The sequence below is a fragment of the Nicrophorus vespilloides genome, unplaced genomic scaffold (genome assembly GCF_001412225.1).
Source record: "Nicrophorus vespilloides isolate i.1.1-1 unplaced genomic scaffold, Nicve_v1.0, whole genome shotgun sequence".
Taxonomy (NCBI): Eukaryota; Metazoa; Arthropoda; class Insecta; order Coleoptera; family Silphidae; genus Nicrophorus; species Nicrophorus vespilloides.
The window spans coordinates 157025-178631 of record NW_017096383.1 but is presented as its reverse complement, the minus strand read 5'-3'; the positions used below and the strand labels follow the sequence as shown (position 1 = coordinate 178631).

Here is a 21607-nt window from a genome sequence, read left to right as displayed (position 1 = left end):
CGCGCAGGCAGTCGTTAGACTCGTTAGTCACTGCGTAGTACGCTTAACTTACGCACGTATCGCAGCAATCGTTCTTCATTACGAAGTAATGTTTTTTTTTCATTATGTTTTTAGATGTATCTAAATAAATATAATAACAAAAAATTTATCTTTTTTTTATGTCATCTTACCATATTTTATGCTACAGAACGAATTATTTTTTTTAACATGTATTGTTATGGGAAAACGCGTTTCACATAACGAACTTTTCGCATAACGAACTTGCTCCTGGAACGAATTAAGTTCGTTGTGTGAGGCACCACTGTATATGAAAATTCTTATGCCTTTGTTTTTCTAGTTGTTGTTCAACAGAAATAAACGTTAATCATCGTTTTGGAAGAAAAGCAAACACAAGAACGCATCGCTTCTCGGTGCAATTCCAATATTGAACAACTAAAATAAAACAGGACAGACATTCGAGTTACAAATGCGTCAACCTAAATATGTGTTACATAGATTTCTCAATTACTATTTCGTATGATTTTTTTGATATTTTCTTAAATTCTTACTGCTTTATTCTTATTTACTTCTTCTTCCTGTTGTTATTCAAAACAAAATATTATTAAACATCGTTTAAGAATTAAGCAAACAAAAGAATGCAACCCAAATATGACGTTTCATATGTTTCTTAGATTTGTTACTTTCTATTGATATTATGTAGGCTACTTAACATCTTACTCATTTGTTCTTCTTTCCTTTTTCTCCTTGTTAAACATCAAAGGTCACTAAACGTTATTTTGAAATTAAACAAACAAAACGCTTCTTCGTACAAAACAAATTTAAAGTTTCATGTGGTTTTATATACTTATTAAAAAATAGTGAAACCTTCCATAGACTAAAAAGACATAACACTCTTGATTTCCCATTTAGATGTTAAAATCGGATTAATTTAGTTAATTGTTGTTGAAATTAAAATTTATTTCATTATTCCGTTCACATCTACTTTATATTATTTTTTATTTTGTTCTTATTTAATGCTTCTCATTATTCCTTTACAACTTAATTATTTATTATTAATCATCGATTTTGGAACGAAACAAACACTAGAAGCAAATCACAAGAACGCATCGATTCTTCGTAAAAAGCATCACATTACTTATGACATTGACATTTGACGGTAACAAATGCATGCATGTGAAATCTATCTTTTCATATGCTTCTTAGATATTTATTTTTATTCTTAAGACATTCTTAATCATTTGTTCTTCATTTATTTTTTCTACTCAAATAATTAAATATAATTTTGAAACGAAAACAAAATCCGCAGTTTCTTCTCAAACACAACAAAAAAACTTACTTTAATGACTCTTATTGTCTTTATAAGATAGATTTCTGTAATAAACAAAATATATTTTAAAAAAATGACAATTTTCTTGAGTTTCTTCAATTTTCTGAATACTATTATTATTGTATAGGATTTTTGCTAGTTTATTGTGAATATAATATAATTGACAATATAAATTATTTTTTCATAAAAACATTATGTTGGTTTGAATTCATACTTGAAACAGTAGGCTTGAATGATATTTAAAAACTAAATGACAAAAATATACCCTAAAAATCCCTTCTCTTCTAAACACAAGTGTCTCCGATAAAGATAGTATTTATACATGAGCTTAAAACTTCAGTAGCTAAAATAATAACAACTTTAGAAGAAACTAGTTCAAATTAAATTTAACAAATTGCATTAAAATCACTTAAAATATATCACATTTCATACTTTAACAATTGTTCAAATTCATTTACATCATATTTAATTCATTTTGAACAAAGAAAACTTTTTTTTATATTGCTGATTTATTTTAGTAATAGAATAATTTCTTACATGATTATTACTAATAAACTATGTGTATTGTTCGATTTCTGCTAAGTTAATACTTCTATTTTTTTATTAAATAATTTTCATTATTAATTAGTTAATTTACCACACGCCGCTTAACTTTCTGAAACCATCAAACATCAAGCAAATATCCTAAATATACTAGGTATTAAATAATATGATTACTATTGATTAATACAATTACATAAAGTTCATCATAGAATATGTAAAATTTTGATGTCTTGCACTAAACTTCAAATATACCTGACATTGAATACAATTTACTGTGCGATTGATAACCGGCAATGAATCACAACTTACATAGATTACTTGGTTATCCCCCGACCGTGTATCTATGGGAGAACGTAATCTTATCTCCGGAAAATTCGATACACACAACTATTATATACATACACATTTTGCGGTTGAATCGTTTTATTCATAAAACTAGTTATTATCTTATTATTATTTTTAATATCTATTCTAATCAATCTAAATTAATCTATACTTATGTTTTTTTTAAACTTAGCGCAATCATTTCTGTGATTTTTCATCTTGAAAAACATAGCAGTTAAATGGTCAAGTTAAAGTAAAAAAAAAACCTTATTTTTTGCCCTATGTTATTTACAATTCATTTAAAGTACAAATTGACAAAATAATCTTAATCTCACTTTAATGCATAATACAATCAAAATATAATTATTGCTAATTTCAGTGATTTGAATTGTTTCAATTATTGGGTACGAATAATCAAATAGATTAGTAGCTAAACTATTTATGTATTTTACAAGATTACTGAACTGTTTAAAATAGTTCTATTTTTGTTAAAATACATATGCTTTTTTTATTTGGTGAATACTGAAAACTTAAGAAAAGTCATATTGCAAGGAATGTGTCAGATGTACTATTTACCAAGGAAGAAGATCAGAGGAGAATGGAAAGAGAAAACGATGAAATTGGCAGTGGAAGCCAACACTGATTTAGACTAACAGGTGAGACAATCAACATTTCAGAGCAGTATCAACAAACAGGATCTGAATGCTGACGAAGAAGAGGAGAGGTTGTTAGTGGGTAAGAATCCCACAGTACCACGAATCCACTGTCCTTGTGCAAGGTTTTCCTTTCTTCCCGGACCAAAAAAGAGTCATATGCAAAGTATATATTGTATTTTCACCTAATTTTGAGTATGCGTTAAACTTTCGGGATGTTCCTTAAGACGGTTTTAAAAATGAAGATTCGCTTTTTCTATTTAACAGTTACACTTACTTATCCTTAAAATATGTACAGCAATACCTCGCATAGTGCGGTTTCTCCACGGTGGCAATCGCAAGCCCGACAACCGAAATACAGTCAATCAATTTCTCGACGTTCGGCATACAGTCGGCATTTCAAGGCTGTATCGAAACCATAATCCCGACTATATTAAAATCCCGACAACCATAATACAAAGTGTATCAAAATCCCGACTATTTCGAAAATGTGTACAATAAAATTTTTAAATTATTCCGGAGCAGTCACTACGCTTCAAATTGTTATTAATAATAAATAATAACAATTAATAATCTAATTCTATTTGAGATTGTTTCATAATGTTAATGTTTATTATGAAAAAAATTCAACAAAATCAAATAAATTAATAATAATTGATTGTTATTGATTAAAAATGTTAGTGTAAAAATGTTCGATATAGTCGGGATTATGGTTGTCAAGATTTTGATATAGTCGGGATTTCAAACGTCGGTATTTCAATAGACGGTCCTTCGGTTGTCGGGATTATGGTTGTCGGAATTTTAATATAGTCGGGATTTTGATATAGTCGGGATTTTTATACAGTCGGGATTTCGAACGTCGGGATTTCAATAGACGGTCCTTCGGTGTTGGGCTTGCGATGTAGACCCGTTCCGCCAATTAATCAAATTGTTTGAAACCACATAACAATAAACTGTACAAGACACAGACTTGACTGCGTAGAGAAAAAAAAAGATTAATTTTCGCTCAATTTAAATTTAGTTGAATAGTGAATCAGCACTAATCAAAGCCGCACTATGAGTATTTGTTAATTTATTTTTAAATATTAGACTAATCTATATTTTCGACAATAATCACGGAAAGCTACGTGAAATGAAATCACGTGTTGTTTTATAAATATTTAATTATATCCATATTAAATATTTAAATGAAACGTGTACAAATTTAGTCGTTACATCGCAAGCAAACGAAATATTCTCTTGTAGAAAGGGTAGAAGAATATCGTGATTAAAAAAAGTATTTGTCCTCGTTGAATATTGAACAGCATTCGGATTTATTTGCAAAGTGCTTAGTTGGAAGTCGTGCATTATGTTTTTGCGACGGATGACCTTCGCTTCGAACCAATTTAGCAATAAGTTCAGTACACGTAATTGCCAGCTAATAAATTTGTATGAAATATTCATGCTCAAATTGTAGCAAAATTCTCGGTAATTTCCACATATATATATTATATTTTTTTTTCCTCAGACGCCGATAACGTTTTCTCCTTCTTTTTAATCGTCAATCTAATTGGGATTGTTAATGGAATGCGCCGCGGCTCTTATTTGCGTAAATACGTTTCGTTCCATTCGAATTATATATGATGATCTGTAACTGTCTTCTAGTCTTTTCCATAATTATCAATGATTTCATTCCTTCTTGGAGGCAGCACTAAAAATAGATCACATTTGCATACATAATAATATAAAGCAGCGTTTCTCAACATTTTACATAGTTTATAACAGAGTTTCTCAACCTTTTTGCCATATTTTTTTGTAGACCCAATTGCTAATAGTATTACACCAGTGCCTCGTTTTAACGTAAAGTGTCTAAACTCTCATTTCGCAACCTAATTTTGGGATAGGTTGAAAAACATTGATATAAAGTATTAAGCTTCAATTGTATACAAATTAATAAAATATCTATAACACTAATTGTATACTTAATAGCTTTAGTTTTAATTTATTACTAATAATCTATAGTCGCTTGTATCACACAAATTCGACACAAAATAATGAATTCAAATCTTAAAATCGAAATAAAATGTCCTTTGCTTTCTCTGATCGATAATAAAATAGGACAGTAATGATTAAATCAGTTAAACATAAAAACTCTCGATAAAAGTCAATAATATTTCAAAAACTTTGCTTCAAAATACACAGAATTTGTTAAATATTATAAATTAGTTGGAGAAAGAAAAAAAAACTAATAGAGATTCAAAGTCTTCGTGCAATTCCAACAAGTTATAATAGTACGCGTGTTTGAATGGATGTGACACACATGGCAATTGGAATGTTTAGGAATTCGGTTGGCGCGCAAAAATGATAAAATATAAAACTTCTACAAAATCTACGTTCTGATTAAAGAAATTTGAAATTTTTTAAATTAATGAATGTTCTCACACGACATAAGATTTACATAGTGTTTTTGAAGGATTCATTAGAATTGAAGTAATCTAGTACTGTAATTTATTGATTTCTAAGAGTTATTGCTTTCCTAGAGTTATTTGCAGTAATTCATAAGTGTTCTACTTAGTTTATGTACAGTTTCTACATGATTTAAGTATGTTTATAAGTTTTATGATGCTTTGGTTTCAAAAAACACGAAACTCATATTCATGTTATATAATATAATTTTGCAGTATTTCTAATTCAAACTTTTACTGCACACTTAAAGACTCCTTTAGAAAATAATTTAATAAATGATCTTAACACATGTTCATAATGTCAGTTATTCTAGAATATTGTACAAAATAATGATACTATAAAATAGTAATAATATGTGATAAATACTATTAGAACAAGTCTGAATCAAGCGTATTTCCTAGTATGATGTAGTATTTGGATGTTAACATAGAAATAAACAGAATATTTGAATGTTTTGTGCTTGTTTAATTAAATATGATATAAAAGTTTATTTTGTTGTTTTAAGTTTGATGATGAAATATAAATGCAACTATTGAATGTCAATTATTTTTAGTAGTATTTCAAGTATTCGCATGAGAAAAATAAAAATAAATCTGGTTCAAAATATAAAAACTTCAAATCAATTTAGAATTTTATCAATTATTGTAAAATGTATGAATATCATAGTAGTATAATCGAATGTTTGTGTATATAAGCGTTTCTCACCATAGGTTGGCTGGTCAAATTGTAGCTGTCACGTTGCATCATCATTTCTATGTTATAAACTATTGTCCCGCCTCTAAATAGTTGAGAAACACTGGTGTATACTACTTCTAACTTTTGCATTTAATAAAATTAATAGAAAAAAGAATATTACATAAAATATTAGTGAAATAAAGTAGTACTTAAGTAGACATTTATAATAACGGAAGTGAAAAGAAAAAAAAAGAGGCCAATTTAAAAACATTACAATATTTATTTGATCATTCTTGAAGAAAAAAAATAATTCAAGTCTTGTCTTAATTGGAGACAAGAAGAACGATATATTTTTCCAAACTTTAAATATATATATATATAAACCAATCGCTCCTCATCAGACATAATAATTAATTTCAATAAATTAAGGACATATAAATAAAACGCTGTTTTAAATTTCAATCTTAAATTAGACTTATTATATGTACAAATATATTTGAGAGAATAAAATATATTAAAAAAAGATAAAACTTAAAAAGTAAATAGAGAGTGTTTGTTTTTTTGTGATTGGGATAAAGATGGAGTGAATAGAGGTTACAATCTTTTAAGAGCGCTAACGCCCAATGAGCCTGTTTTCAGTTTTCGCGTCGGCTGCACAGAGAGAGGAGCGATTGGTGGAGAGTCGACGTTGTCTGCGTTGCCCAATTCCTATTGATTCAACAAAAAAAAAAGAGATGTTAAAAAAGATTGTTAATAAAATCGAATTCAATACTTACGCTTATGTTGTTGTAACTGGCTAGTCTCATTTGGGCGAGTTGAGATGCGGGTGTTAAATTCGTTGAGCTGCCAAAAGGTGAGGAAATCATCGAGGAGACAGCGCGTTTCAATTTAGAAGGCGTTTTGTTAAAAGAAAACGCTCTGCCAACTTTTAGTCGCGTTCTCGTCGCAAATTTGAATGCCTTCGACAAAGTTCCATTGTTCACATCGCTGGTGTTTATATCCAGATCGTGCGGCTCCAAAAAGGCCATAAACTTATCCTGTAACAATAAAACATCAGTCAATGTTCAAGAATGAAATTTGCAAATATGTTAAACAAGTATTTTGTAAATTGATCAAATTCAGAAATGTCTGGTAGGCAAATTTTCAAAAAAAATAAATCTTACAAATATATATAAAAAAAATATAAAAAATTATCGATAATTGAGTGGAAAACTTGAAGGCTCCTATCAAGTCACATAGATTTACGTTTAAGCTTTTTGCAGATAGATGGCGAAAATCATAGACACTTTTAAATGAATTGCAATAAAATGACAAGAATTTAAATTAACTTATTACAGTTTTATGAAATATTAAGTTCTGTAATTATATTATATTAATAAGCAAGATATTAATGAATGAATTGCCTCTTTAATAAATGACTGGTTGGAAAAAAAAATGAAGGACTTAAAAGACATTCCTCCATTTATTAAAAAGTCACATACAATAGATACGTGATTTATGTAGTAAAAATGTAGTATAAAATATACCCGTGACGCTGATATTGATATATAGATTATAAGCGTTTGCTATGAACACGCTTTATTTTAGAAGGCTTTAAATCTGAGTCACTTACCGAATCCGCTGTACAGGCATTTGTAGCCATCTGCCGACAAAGTGTTTTCAGGAAAGTTACTTTGTCGGCATCCTCGTCAGACATAACAAACGTGAAAAGACGTTCCTTGAGTTCATCGTTGTGCCTGACGACAAAACCAAACACTTTCTGACAATCTTCCGTTTCCTTGATATCGATCACGCGTTTAATGTTACTTAAGGACATCAACTTAATGTGCTTGTACGGTTTACTTGCAGAGTTCTTGTGCAAACCGTTAACCGTGTTCGGAGATTTCATTGTGTTGAAGGCCTTCGAACGCTTCTTGCAGATCTCCAATTGATCCGAAAATAAAAACAGCACCAAAGGATTGCCTTTGCCAGAGAGGCCTTCGGATGATGATAGCTGCACAACTTCAGATTTAGCTATGAAGCTTCTGTGAGAGGAAACTAAATCAGGCTGGAAAAGAAAACACGGCGCGTTAGAAAATAAAATCATCTACATTTTGGTGAAAGTAACTTACCGGGCAATTATCAATATCGTTGAAAATATCAAACATGACCCTTTGACCTTCCGTTTTCCTTTTGTCTTCATTGATGTGAGTCATTACTTCACGGATTGACGCTAGCGCTTGGTCTAGCGCGTTGTGATCTGGATTTGATTTCGGCGTGTTCTTCAAAATGTCTGTAATAAGAATCAAGTGTTAATAAAAGTATTTTCGTATGTGACAGTTTATAGAGTATTAACCATTTAAAAGTAAGCTGATACTGGGTAATCGCTGAACTGGCCTAATGAGAAGATCTTGAAGACCTTGACGTCCGCACTCCGGCCTCGTCTGGCATGCTTTAAGGAACGCATGGAATCGGGGTTTGTTAACATCGCACTGCGTGAGCATCTCCTTCATCTCCTCGAAGAAATTCACGAAAGGTGGATAGGCCTTCAGCAGATCAGTGGAGTACTTCAATATCACATTTCCTACGCACTTTTCTTCGCTCCAGTGAGCAGAGAGCTTGCGTAACTCGTCCAGCATCTTTAAATGCGTTTCGAAAATCAGCGGCACGTTACCAAAGATGATCTTCAATTCGGTATTATTTAAAAGAGCATCCTCTTCGTCCATTTCTTCTAAATGTTTCTTAAACATCTACACAACAAAATAAGATTAGCATTACGTTATTTTAAAATGGTTTGTAGTAACATTACCTTCATTATTGTGTCCAATATATTTACATAATTCGATTCGGTTTGGACCAGCTCTAGGAAGACCTGTTGGCGGGCGGTGAGACCCTTGCGAGGAGTATCTGGAACGGTACTTGATTCCGTCCCATCGTATAAAGCCTTATCTGGGCTTGCGGTACAATCCAAAAACGAACCAGATACAGAATGTAGACCTGCATCGCTGATTGAAGACCGCCTTTTATGGTGAACCACGGGCGACTGTTGAGGATGTGCCAATGTCTCCAACAGTCTTTTCCTTTTCCGACGACTTGCGCTGCCGGGCGTGGCTTGATGAGAGTCTCTACGAACGCTCGGAGATGAAACTCGATCATTCAACTGCAAAACACAATCCATATAAAATAAAACACTGTTTTTGTTGTTCAAAAAAAAAAGAATTACCTCCATAAGCAAATAAGCTTTTTCTTCCAAACTGATTTCTTTTTGAACTGATGTCCAAAACCATTCGGCTTTCACTACGTGGGCTTTCGGAACCACGTCGGGTCTTTCCGTCACTTGAGATTCATCTACAACCTATGAAGAAAATACAAGCATATAATTACTCGAATAGTCAGTTTAAAACACCTTTTCTTTGCTTATTTTCATAAGTCCTTAAATAATAAAAACAAAAAAAAACTGAAAAAATTTACATGCATGTAACACACTTAATGCACAACAATTCAAAAAGATTTTACTTTTTGCGGACATAAAGTGTATTAGAAGAACTATAAAAGCGAACTGAAAATTGCATTCACTATGAACATATTTGCAAATTTGCACATTTTCAATTTCGCTTCCTAATGAAAAAAAAAGAGAATGATAAATGAAGAGTTGAAATTCAAACGGATTTAAGAACCAATATCAAATCTAAACCACTTGATATGTTGCAAGTCGATAAAATGTAAACACCAAAATAGTAACAGCGATAATTTTGTATGATATAACAGTTTCCAAACCCAATTAACTCATTGTTTTGGCACTTTGATCGATTTGAAGTTGAACTCTTCAATTAGAAATAACGACATCACATTACAAAACACAACGAAAATGTGGTTATTTCAATTCAATTCTAACCCACATTAATGACTGAATAATGATAGACTGAAAATGAACATGTGATTAATGTGAACTACAATCAAATATCATGCTATGATCGTGAATATAAATTTTGATAAGTTAGTACCGCAGCATGAGTTAAATGGGCCCCTGATGGATCCGGTCCAGTGCTGCGAAGCTGACGTGGCTCAAGGAAAGTGGAATGGAGATTAGATTGTTCGGAGAAATCAGGGAAACAGGAGATGTTCATCGAGTTACCACCGTCACATTCGGTGAAACTCAGTTTGGTAGCGTTCAAATCGTTCTTGCGGGTGGTGTTACGAACAAACTTTGAACTGCTGAACGTTCGTTGGAAAAGATTTTTGCGCGGTTTCTTGCCGTTATTATTAGCCGGAGTACGGTTGCAAGATGAGCTCAGATTATCGAAAGTTTGCACTTCGAAGATGCCGGACGTGGAGTCAACCATAATTTCACCCTCGTTCAAACTTCTATTCGCCCCGATAGTTCGTCGACGATTCGACAAGTAATTGAACGGAGTTCTCAAGAAATCAGTGATTTTTCTTTTCGTGTTTTCGCTATAGCTCAAATCTTTCTTATTTCGTTTCGAACACAGAAAACTTGATTCGGGTGATCTTAACTTGCGTTTTCTCGTGCTCGATGTGGACTGATCCAAGTCGAGATTCTGCATGTTCACGGTCGTATCAAAAACCGTATCGTTCAGCTGCGAACAAATCGCGTCGTCGTGTGATTTCTCATGTAAAGTGGATAGTTTCGGGGTTTTAAACTCTGCCTTGCGAAGAGCTAGCTGTTGAAGCTGCTGTTCATTCGGAGGCGTCGTCAGTTCGGAAGCAATTGTTAAAGTAGGAGAAGGTTCGTTGGATTCGAGAGTTATTACAGGTTGAGGAGTGTGTGAGCCGCCATTAGCTTCCAACGGGTAATTCTCAGCGTGGTCCATCACCTGAAATTAACGAGCCAGCACCGTGCAACAACAGAAAACTATCGACTAGAAGCGCCAGAAGACCAGTAATTATGACTCACATTGTCTTCAAGCGCTCCTAATCACTTTTAATATATAAAATGCATTAGTCAAAGGTGTGAAATCACTGATAACAAATAAAAAATAATGATTCCACACGTCTCACTAAATTCAGATAGCAAATATGAAGTGCAACAAAATAAATAAAATGTGAAATGAAATTTCGAATTTGTATGATTTGAATTGAGGAAATTGATTCTAATGCTACTTACGACATGCGTACAGGTGGGGTCATCCAGAGGAGCCACCGTGCCTCCATTTGACACCAGGATTTCAGCCATGTGCTTTTCCTCCTCTTCTGGAAATCCAAGAAAGCACACCCGTGCACCATGGAAGGGTTTCAATTTAAACTCGCTCTAAAAAAAATATGTTACAAAATTAAATTAGAAATTAAATAAATACAATATATGATCGTGTCATTGTTTATAAGCCAACTTAGATTTTTGTAATATTTCAACTCACCAATCGCACTTACAACTTTAGCGTGAAACAATAAATGTTAAGAGAGTTAAAGAAAAGGATGTTATTGATGGTGGAGCTGTTACTTACCACAAATTTATCACAAATGGCACTAAACTCCATGTCGTTTCTCCTATCCCAACTGGTCAGAACCCATGCGTAATTCATTATGGGAAGCCTGAAGACGTTGGCGTACTTATACTTCTCTCCTCCACTGGCATTTGCTATCAGATGAGTAACTTTAAAAGACATTTCTTTGCGTATCGACCCGCCCATGTGGTGCACCAAGGGCACTAGTCTAGTCTAAAACAGAAAACATAAACATTACAAAAACTGCTTACAATTTATACAATGAAATATGTATATTTACCAAATCTTCTTTATTTCTAAATCCTGTAAAACATACGACGACTCCCGTCATGGCTAAGGTGTAGAGAGGTCTCGTGTTATTAGGTAATTTGTCTTTTCTTATAGCCAACTGACGGAGGGCTGGCATTCCCAGCAGAGGATGCCGTGACTTGCAGAGGTGATCGTACTGTGGCCCTTGGAACTTCTCTAGTACAAATATTGTTGAGCAGCTTTGATCTCCAGCATACTCGTATCCGTCCGGCGATGTCACGATCGGTACTCCGAATGACTGTGCCGCCCCACATACCGCTTCGTCATTAGCCGCTCCACCCACCAAGCAAATTCTCTTGTCCAATGGCAATGCTGAGGCTGATCCCAAAGCTAAAACAAATTTCAATATTAAAATCAAATTACTTGGAAGATTCAAAAGACAGGTAAGTTACAATAAGGGTTAGGATTAGAAAGTACAAGGATTATTGTGAATACTAAATTACCAATAATTTAAATTTTGGGCACCTTGAAGCCAGGATTCCAAACATACATTATATGAATCAATGTTTTGAACATCTGCTAGTAATCCAAGCATACATCCAATTAAGATCCATTTCGAACACATACTACCGTTTATTACAACCATACATTGATCTATGTATATTTATCTACACATTCGATAAATAAAGCAGCAGCTAATAACGTTACACAAATCTGATTTTACTTAGATCGGAATGTTTAGCTTAATAGTATTTAAATACAAATCTTCTAAATTATATATATATTCAAAGTACTTTTAATTTCAACAAACAAATTTGATTAAAAATAAACTTTATTTGCAAAAGAAATTATTAATTTGTATATAGAAAGTCCATCAACCTTTAGTTAAACGTTAAACAGTTTCGTCTTTCTGTTGATCTTGTTTTAAGTATTATCTGCTTTTACAAAAAAAAAAAAAAAACTTTTAAGAATACAGCTGTTCACTTGATAATTTCTCATTAGCAAAAGAACAAACATGATTAAGTTGTTTGTCTGCAAGAAAAAAAAACTATATTTTGTGCTCTAAAGGCATTTTTAAAATTAAATATGTTAATACAATGTATACACATAAAATACTAATTGTACTAATCGAAATTTTAGAATTTGTTTTCTTCGAATCGATTAAAAACTTATTGGCAATCACGAAGAAAAACATTAAGCAAATACATCGTAAATTCCAACTGAGAAAATTAATTTCAATTGACGAGAATAAAAAGTACGCACATAATCCTATGCTGAGGCACCGAGCATAAGTGATGTAATCATTGCAAATACGCAAATTAGATGTATACTCTTAATGAACAATAATAATACTACAAAAAATAATTATTATTTACGAAATTAATATTAATTATAGCAACAATAAATTTAAGTTTTCATAGGTAAACGGTTGTTGAAATAGTTTTTCATACATTGTAAGTTTTGAGACAGTAAATATTTCATTGTAATAAAAGTACCGAGAACATAGACACCACCAATAAACCATAAACTCCGAAAATAGAGAACATTTCGTGGAACGTTAAAATTAAAGGTATTTATTGTACAAACTTTTAGAGAAATGCAATAAAAACACGGTTATATAGAAATTGTATACATATAAAAGTAAATTATTAAAAAAACTTATTATTAGTCTGCTTCTTAATTTATGAAAGTATTAAAACAATTACGCATTTGCTTGGTAATAATTATTACATACTGGTCATTATTTCCATATTTGATTAGAAATAAATGATCGAAATTAAATTGAAGTGAATCAGTTTACCTTCAGTATCGCAAACCATAGACTCGTCGTCGGATAAACAAAGTAAAACAATCGACTCAAACATGTCAAAGTGTGGATGAAAACTGAGACAACAGCAGAAATGCCGTTTCGAGTGTGAATATTTTCTGCGTAAAAATCGGACACTGTTGCAACGGAGATGCAGATAATCGAGTCAAGGGTAACTTTGATCTATGCCGAACTATTTACTCGGTGCAAGCAGTGTAATTGATAAAATAAGCAATTAAATTGATACCGATTGATAGATTGGACGAATGCGAAACAATATTTGTTTATGCTCAATGCACATATATTTCAATTAATGATGATACGATGACGGAGTATTAAACTGTAGACTGAGAGGAGTCACAAACATTATTGTTAATATTTTTTTGCAGAGAAATCGAAAACTATTCGTAATTTTAAACTTTATGTCTATTAGTTTATAAGGAAATACATGCAAATGTAGAAAGATTCAAAACTGTTTAACCAATCCAAAGTCTATTTAGATCTATGGAATTATATTTATAATTATGATCTAATCAGAATTATCAAAAAATAATCGGTTTAAAAACCAAAGAAAGATGACTTGGAAAATATGCTAACTTATTGAAGATTTGATCATTACCTAAATTGTTCATTACAGCTTAATTTAATACTTATATTGATAACATTAGTTAACGTTTGTTAAAGTAATACAAACGAATGCTACTCGCAATAAAATCTCAAACAATTACAAATACTAATGATTAAACTGAATTCACGAAAGTCTTATTGAGAAATTATTGATAGTGCACTAAAATAAGTCATAAAAAATATTACAAAAACAATGGCAATGTTTGTAATTTTATTGTTTTCGTAAAATAAAATCTCATTCGCAAAACGAAAATTCACAATTTGTAATTTATTAAACATACAGTGGAACCTCGCTTAACGAATATAATCCGTTCCAAAATTTCCGGATTTTTACTCGTATATTACACATGATATATGTACACATATTTAAAAAATGATGTAGCATGCGCACAATCCGGGACTTCTCTTCTCATAGTCACTCGTTATGCGAAACGTCGCTCGTTAAGCGAGTCAATTTTTCTTACAATTCATTTTGCTCGTTAAGCGAGGTTCCACTGTATTTACTTTACTTATATTTGATATGAAACACGAGCTTTGCGAATTTACCGAACATACTTTATTCAATTAGCGTTAATATACAAATTGAATATAATAAACTGCTAATTATTACTAAAACATTATTTTGTTATTAAGAAAATTTAGAGTTAAAAAAAAAGGAAATAAACAACAACAATAATCAAACAGTCTAAAGGTCGCTTTAGAGAATTATCCAACTTAAATTATACGACATTGGCTCATCGCTTTATTCGAAAGTAAACAAATGTACTTCAATTTGTATATTTCAAGTAAGCATATGAGCACTTAAACTTAAGTTCCTTTATTCAAAATAGAATTATTTCTAAAATATTAATATATTTTTTCAACTTCTCTTATTTTCTGATTTTGTTATTATTACTGTTACAATATTGTTATTAATGATACTTAAATACAAAAAAAAACATGAATATTTGTTTATGACACTGTTATATATATTATAATAAGATTTAATTGAATATGCATTAAAACCTTGCATATCATCATTAATAATGAAAATGTAATCTATTTATAGCATTTGCATTTCAGTAAGAAATAATATTTTTTTAAAAATTTAACAAAACATGAACTTAAGAAACAGAGCAAAAAGAGAAAGTAAAAAAACTAGGGACAAGATCATTCCAATGGCATGAAAATTCATAAATAAGACTGAAGGGAGCGGAAAGATCTATAGTTAATAGTTGATAATGATCCGTATGTTTTGTATGAAGAAAAAAAAGAAGATTAAACTAAAGTTTATGGTAAGTTTAAGTTTAAATTTGATGGCCAAATAAATATAATTATTTTTATAGGATTGAAATAAATCAATGATGTTTATAGTAAACAGTTGATGTGTTTAGATTGTGTAAACTGTGACATTTGATTCGTTCAATTGGATATATTGATCAATTGTTGAGTGATACAAAAGTGTTGAAGTGTTAAAGCATGTTATTCCACTTTGGGAGGTGAGTGAGGCAATTGTGCTATTGTAAACAATTGAAGTATTTGCTGAAGTAATTGATGTGGATGCAATTAATTTGATGAATTGAGAGGGAAAATTTTAAAAAAAGCGGAGGGAAGCGTTGTTTTGCATGCCAATTGCTCGTCCCTGCGAACTTGTAAACAGATGAATGGGATGATTGATGCTGTAACCTTGGATATGTAACAAGGGACATAACCTAAGATGTATCATCGGTTTTCGCTCTAGCAGTTGACGTTTCGGAATGTTGTTGCATTGCAACAGGGACAGTTTGGGGAGAGGACGAACTTAAGGATGGTTGCGATGTGATGTATATGGATGGAGGACGCTGGGATGACGCTGATATGGGGGAGAAGTGCAAAATTGTACTTTACCGCTTTCATTTCTGAGTGTATCTTCGCTGTTGGAATCGCTTCCTATCGACTGTTGTCTCACTTGGCACTTAGTTTTCTCGTCCATTTTGGTGCGTTTTCACAAAAGCGATATATATCTCTCTCGAAAATAAAATAACAACTTGGTTACATCAACACACGCACGCACACATACATAAACGAAATATATTTTGAAACAACAGAAGCTGCGGACGAAACAAGCAAAGAGCAAAAAAAAATTGAATGAAGAAAGAGGGAAAAATAGAGGAGCCGAATAAATATATGTGTATATTTAGGCGTAGAGAGACGGTAGTTGCCTAGGTTAGGTGTCGCGAGAAAGGGGGCAAATCCAACAACACTCTCTATATTTATAACAACACGCAACACACATATATATATAAAATAGAGTACGGTGAAGACACAACACTCGCACTCTCCTCTCTCTTAAAATGCGGAACTCCTGTTTGTTGTTTAGTCGTTACACACGGTTAATTTTGATGCCGTCTCCGTCGCCGCCGCCGTTACCGCCTTCGCATCCATTTCACTGCACACAGCCACTGCTTCAACAAACTATTTCTCTGATGCTTCCTCTTCACGATCTCGTTACGTTTGTTTGATTTTGTTTTTTTTTTGCTTTTGGTACCGTTCGGATATTGGTGGATGGACGACCGATGCCTACTGTGTTCTTTCGGTGCCCTTTTTGGGCTTGGCCGTTTTTTTTTCTTCTTCTCCCTTGCAGCCGCACGAAAAGGCGAAAAATACGTGCGAATGGCGCTGCGACCGTTTGTGCGTCTCCGGCGCTCACCCCGCGCAATCCTCACAGGTACAGAATATATTTGAAGTTCAATTTGGGTACGTGATTGGACGACGATTTAACCGACAGGTAGAAAATCCACTCGCGGCGTTCTCCCACCGCCAGGCAGCTGCTACACCATTTCTGCCAACCTAAGAGCGCGTCTCCTAACGTCCCTCCACACGAAAATACCCTAGTTTTAAATTCAAAATTTCAATTGCATATATTTATTTACTTAATCATTTGATTATAAGAAACAAACATTATTATTAACACGTTAAGGACGGCGCTTTTCGGGTTGTCTGCCCCCAGAAAAAATGTTTATACATTTTTTAATGATATTGAAGCAATTTATAACAATTGTGGGAAAAATATTCAATTCTATACTTGCTAGGAAAAAGTGCTATAGGTTTTATAATAAGCAATAATAATAATTGATTATTGCAATTTCTATTCAAGTCGAATATATCATCATGTGCATATTCAAGCTCTAAGCTTGTATTGTATTTGAATAAACTAGCAATGTTTTTTTAGAAACAGAAATAATATCTGCTTATGATATTGATATTGTATTTTCAATGCTGTTGCGCTTCGATTACTAAGAAGCTGAGAAGCGGCAATTATGTCACAATATCACGTATTGTTCTAAATTGCTTCAAGCATTATTAAAATATATATAAGAAATGTATTGGCGTTTGAAGTTTGTAATTGACTTAAGATATTTGAGGTTATTCTCAGTCAAAATCAGTGGCGTACATAGCAACAAAACTATTATTTATAATTAATGACCCACCGGTGGGTCATGCCGTCGTCAATGTGTTAAAGCATTATTTACACAAAAGTACTCTTATATTAATTAGATATACTAATAACATTTGATTATTAACAGATGTTTCAATAATACAAATCTATTGTTTAAATTATTACACAATGCAATAAAACAAAACTAAACAATAAAAACACTAGATTTAAATTCTTAACATTTGAATTGTTGTTTACTTTTTTATTAATTTATAAACAAATCTTTATTATTAAAGTATCAATTAAAAAACTAGTAGAGAACAAATAGAATAGATTATTGAGATTATTTACAGATTTTTCACCAACTCAAATTTATTGTTTTTAAATGTTGTACAATGTAATAACACAACAATTCAATAAAACAAAACAATAAAAACACTAGTTTTAAATTAAAATGTTTAATTATTTTTTAATAGAGTACAAATAGAATAGATTAATGAGATTATTTACAGATTTTCATTAACACAAATTTATTGTTTTTAAATGTTGTGCAATGAAATAACACAAAACTAAAAAAACACTAGTTTTAAAATGCAAATTTTTCGTTGTATTGATTGATGTACTAATAAAAGTAGAGAACAAATATAATAGATTAAATAGATTTACTAATGATTTAGATTATTTACACAATTTTCATCAATACAAATATATTAGTTTTAATTGTTACACATTGCAAATAAAACCAAACAAAAAAATTTAAAATTGTTCCTACATATTTATTTATTAGTAAATTATTGTTAATAACGGTTAAAAATTTATATAAAAAAACGTATTTCTTGATAAATCAAAATTTTAAAGCATTTATAAGATTTTATTTTGTATATTTAATAGAAAATTAAACTATGTAGTGAAACTTACATTTTATATGATAATAAAGGTAGTAGTAGAATGGGGTGCGTTCGTTGAGCGGAAATTCCGGGAAAGTAAAAGGGGTGTTGTCATGGTAACACAACATGATTTAGCAGTGAGGTGGGCTACTTAACAGATAGCTGAGAAATATTGGTGGCAAGTCACGGATTTGGGATTTTCTAAAGGGAATTAATCTTCGCTGTTAGATAGAAACCTTCCTGTTAGTAGGTACCCGACTTTACACACTTAACAGTACAGTTAATGCCGTGATTTCTATAATTAAAAAGCAAAATCTCTTACCACAAAATTTATGTAGAAGTGTAATTTTTCAAAAGCTTTTCTTTTCTTTACTATTATAAATATATAAATGATTAAAACTTAATTAAATTAGAAGTTATAGAAAGTATTCAATATGTATATTTATCTAATAAAATCAAGATAACATTGATTTATTTAACAGCAAAAGCAATGTCGAGAATTCAAACAAATGGAAACTTTACATAACAAGCTTTTTATTGATATTTACATAGACAGTAAATCCAAGTCGCATTATTATTTAAGTTAAGTTTTTTTTAACAATATAATTCCGTTGAATAAATTTCACACAAATTAATTAAGTCAGGTTAGAAATTGACAATAAAGTTGTCATTAGAAATTGACGTTCTTTCTATTAGAAAATTTCCAAAACGATATACAAATAATGGACGGAAAAATTATTTTTTTTTACTCTTTTTTCGGAATTTGAAGGAACTGTTGGATGCAACAAATTTCGGTTTTCTGTGATTTCTATTTTCACTAACAAATATTTAAATACCTGTCTTTATTGCTCACTTTGGTCGTGTACCTGTCTTTAGCCAAATTGTAAGCTTAACAGGTGACCGTCGGTTCGTTTATTACATGGCATTCCAACAACGACAGGTTGTCCAGGTTCTAGGACCAACGTGTTTTCAAGACATAATCACAGGTAAAACGTCGTGATTAACGTTTCAACGCAAATATTATAAATGAAATAATATACAAAAAGTTTATTTAGGAATGTTATATTTAAAAGAAATATTTTTTTTAATAAAGACTATGTTATGAAATGATTAATTATTAAATATATATGATAGATGATAATATACGATATTAATAATTAAATTCAATAAAATTAAATTATGGTTATAATAATTTACAATCAATTTTCATGTGAAATTGATAATTGTTGTTGCTGTAACTTATTGTTATTTCTAAAGAAGAAACTCAGAAACTTTTCAATCATCTGATTTCAAAACCTGAAAAAATCTTGCCTAGACTCAATTATATTCTGTAGTTTAAATAATAGCTGTTGATGATATGAGATGTTTAACTCTTTGGAGGTGTAACCTCTGGCTAAATTTCTGCGAGCATATACGTCGTAGTTTCTGACCATTCTTGTGATGATATCGGAAGTGGAAACTCCTTCGGTTCTTTGGGTTGCAACGAACATATCTCTCTTCTTCAAATGCCCATAAATGTCTTCAGTTCCTTCACTGATGTAAGGAATGTCATCGTGCGCGAAGAAATCTATCTTGTGGTCCATGATAAAAGCATCGTTGTGCTCCCAAGGTGCGTCTCTAAGCACCTCATCAACGTATCTGCAGTGCTTCACAACATTATACCTTTCATCATCGTTCATGACAGTGGGTCCCTTCATCTTATTCAAAGTCGCGTCACTGCACACTTGAAAACGCCACGAATTAAATCAGACAATTCACTTTTGCAGTAAACTCACCTCCAACTATGAGATAAACGTTTGGAAAACAATTCTTCGCCTGACGAAGGACATTTGCGTGACCCTCATGGAACAAATCGAACGCACCATCAGCGTACACCCTGATTTGTCTTGGCGCCTTTCCACTTCTCGCCAACTCTTTGTTTATTTTAATACTGTAGTCGCAATCTCGTAAAATCTCTTTAGCCCTTTCATCCTCACTGAAATGTGCTGGATCGCAGTTTGACTGAAAAATCAATTTACTTGTTACTTCCATACGTTAATTCACTTATGAAATTACCATCGTGTTTCAATAATTACTTAGTTAAAACTGTGTCTGAATTATTAAAGTATATCCTTATATGCATTTGCTAATCATTGAATATTTATAGATATAATGCTTACTGACTAAAATAAACAAAAAAAATAAGGTGCTTTATCAATTATTATCAGCTAACTACAATAAACGTTTGCTGCTTGTTTAATAGTTTATGTTTAAAAAAAAATGTTTTAAATTTACATACATATCTATACCCAAATTTCGCGTTAATCGAATTATAATATAGTTTTCATTAATTAAGTTCTGTGTCCGTTTTTTCTAAACTAAAGTTCGTCAATGTCTCAAATTACTAACGTAAATTACGTACATTTTTTGTATATTTCCATAGCATAATATACATTTTACATTCTTCATTTCGACTGACGTTTTCTGACTACGTTTGTAACAATGATTACTTAATAGAAGATTATTAACATTCTATATCGTCTAAAAAAAAGGAATCGAAACCAAAAGACTTTCTTTGCTAAAGAATTACTGCAATACCTCTAATATATTGCGGTTTTGATCAATGCGGATTCACTATAGTACGGTTTGAATTTCAAAACAAACTAAATTTCAATTGAGCAAAATAAAAATAGACAATATTATTGTTATACATGAATTATTAGCTCTGCTTATGAGGTTGTAAAGTTCTCGATTAGTGCGGTATTAGTAATTTTTTTATTCCAACTTTTTGTGTTTCCAAAACACAACGAAATGCTTGCACCAAATATTAAAGTCATTGCATTTCAATTATAAATGTATATTTCGAGAGTTTGGACAAAACTTATGTCTCGGAGTTTTGAGATGCTAAAAATATCGAAGCTACGTTAAAAAAAATAAATTTTGGCTCAAAAAATGTATGTTTTTTCTGTTTCGCTTCAAAAACTTTCTGGTCTCAATTCTATATAAACTCTGGTATAAATTAAATGATTTCAATACTCCGCATAGTCCGGCTTCGATCAGTCCGAATTTAGAAAATAAATTAAGCAAAAAAAAGTAAATTCTAAAATATTTAATTATACTCCGATTACACGCTAATTATTTATGCATATCATTTTTCTATAATTAAGAAATATGTTTTTGTTTAATTGCAACTTAACAAGGTTCAATTATTCATGAAACAGAAAAAAACGGTTTAAAAATTAAAGCATTTCCG

The 21607-nt window shown here is 31.4% G+C and overlaps 2 protein-coding genes across 5 annotated transcripts; both read right to left on the bottom strand.

The window, feature by feature from the left end:
* Positions 1-6523: 6523 nt before the first annotated feature.
* On the bottom strand, positions 6524-16894 carry LOC108556889 (protein ECT2). Of its 4 annotated transcripts, none has more exons than XM_017913192.1 (12): positions 15958-16894; positions 11689-12047; positions 11409-11621; positions 11072-11215; positions 9951-10781; positions 9170-9301; positions 8756-9106; positions 8303-8696; positions 8079-8239; positions 7580-8014; positions 6744-7004; positions 6524-6675 (listed from the first exon to the last, which is right to left on the bottom strand). In XM_017913192.1, exons 1-12 carry the CDS (start codon positions 16040-16042, stop codon positions 6562-6564), a joined length of 3480 nt encoding a protein of 1159 aa, XP_017768681.1. In that variant the 5' UTR covers positions 16043-16894; the 3' UTR covers positions 6524-6561. The 4 variants fall into 4 exon arrangements, with proteins under 4 accessions (XP_017768681.1, XP_017768682.1, XP_017768684.1 ...); XM_017913193.1 differs by lacking the exon at positions 15958-16894 and adding an exon at positions 13459-13551; XM_017913195.1 differs by lacking the exon at positions 9951-10781 and having other exon boundaries at positions 15958-16887.
* Positions 16895-19554: 2660 nt separating this feature from the next.
* Positions 19555-20465, bottom strand: LOC108556879 (choline-phosphate cytidylyltransferase B-like). The gene is made up of 3 exons (XM_017913165.1): positions 20431-20465; positions 20151-20376; positions 19555-20098 (listed from the first exon to the last, which is right to left on the bottom strand). The coding sequence occupies exons 1-3, from the start codon at positions 20431-20433 to the stop codon at positions 19665-19667; spliced, it is 663 nt and encodes a 220-aa protein (XP_017768654.1). The 5' UTR covers positions 20434-20465; the 3' UTR covers positions 19555-19664.
* Positions 20466-21607: the final 1142 nt, after the last annotated feature.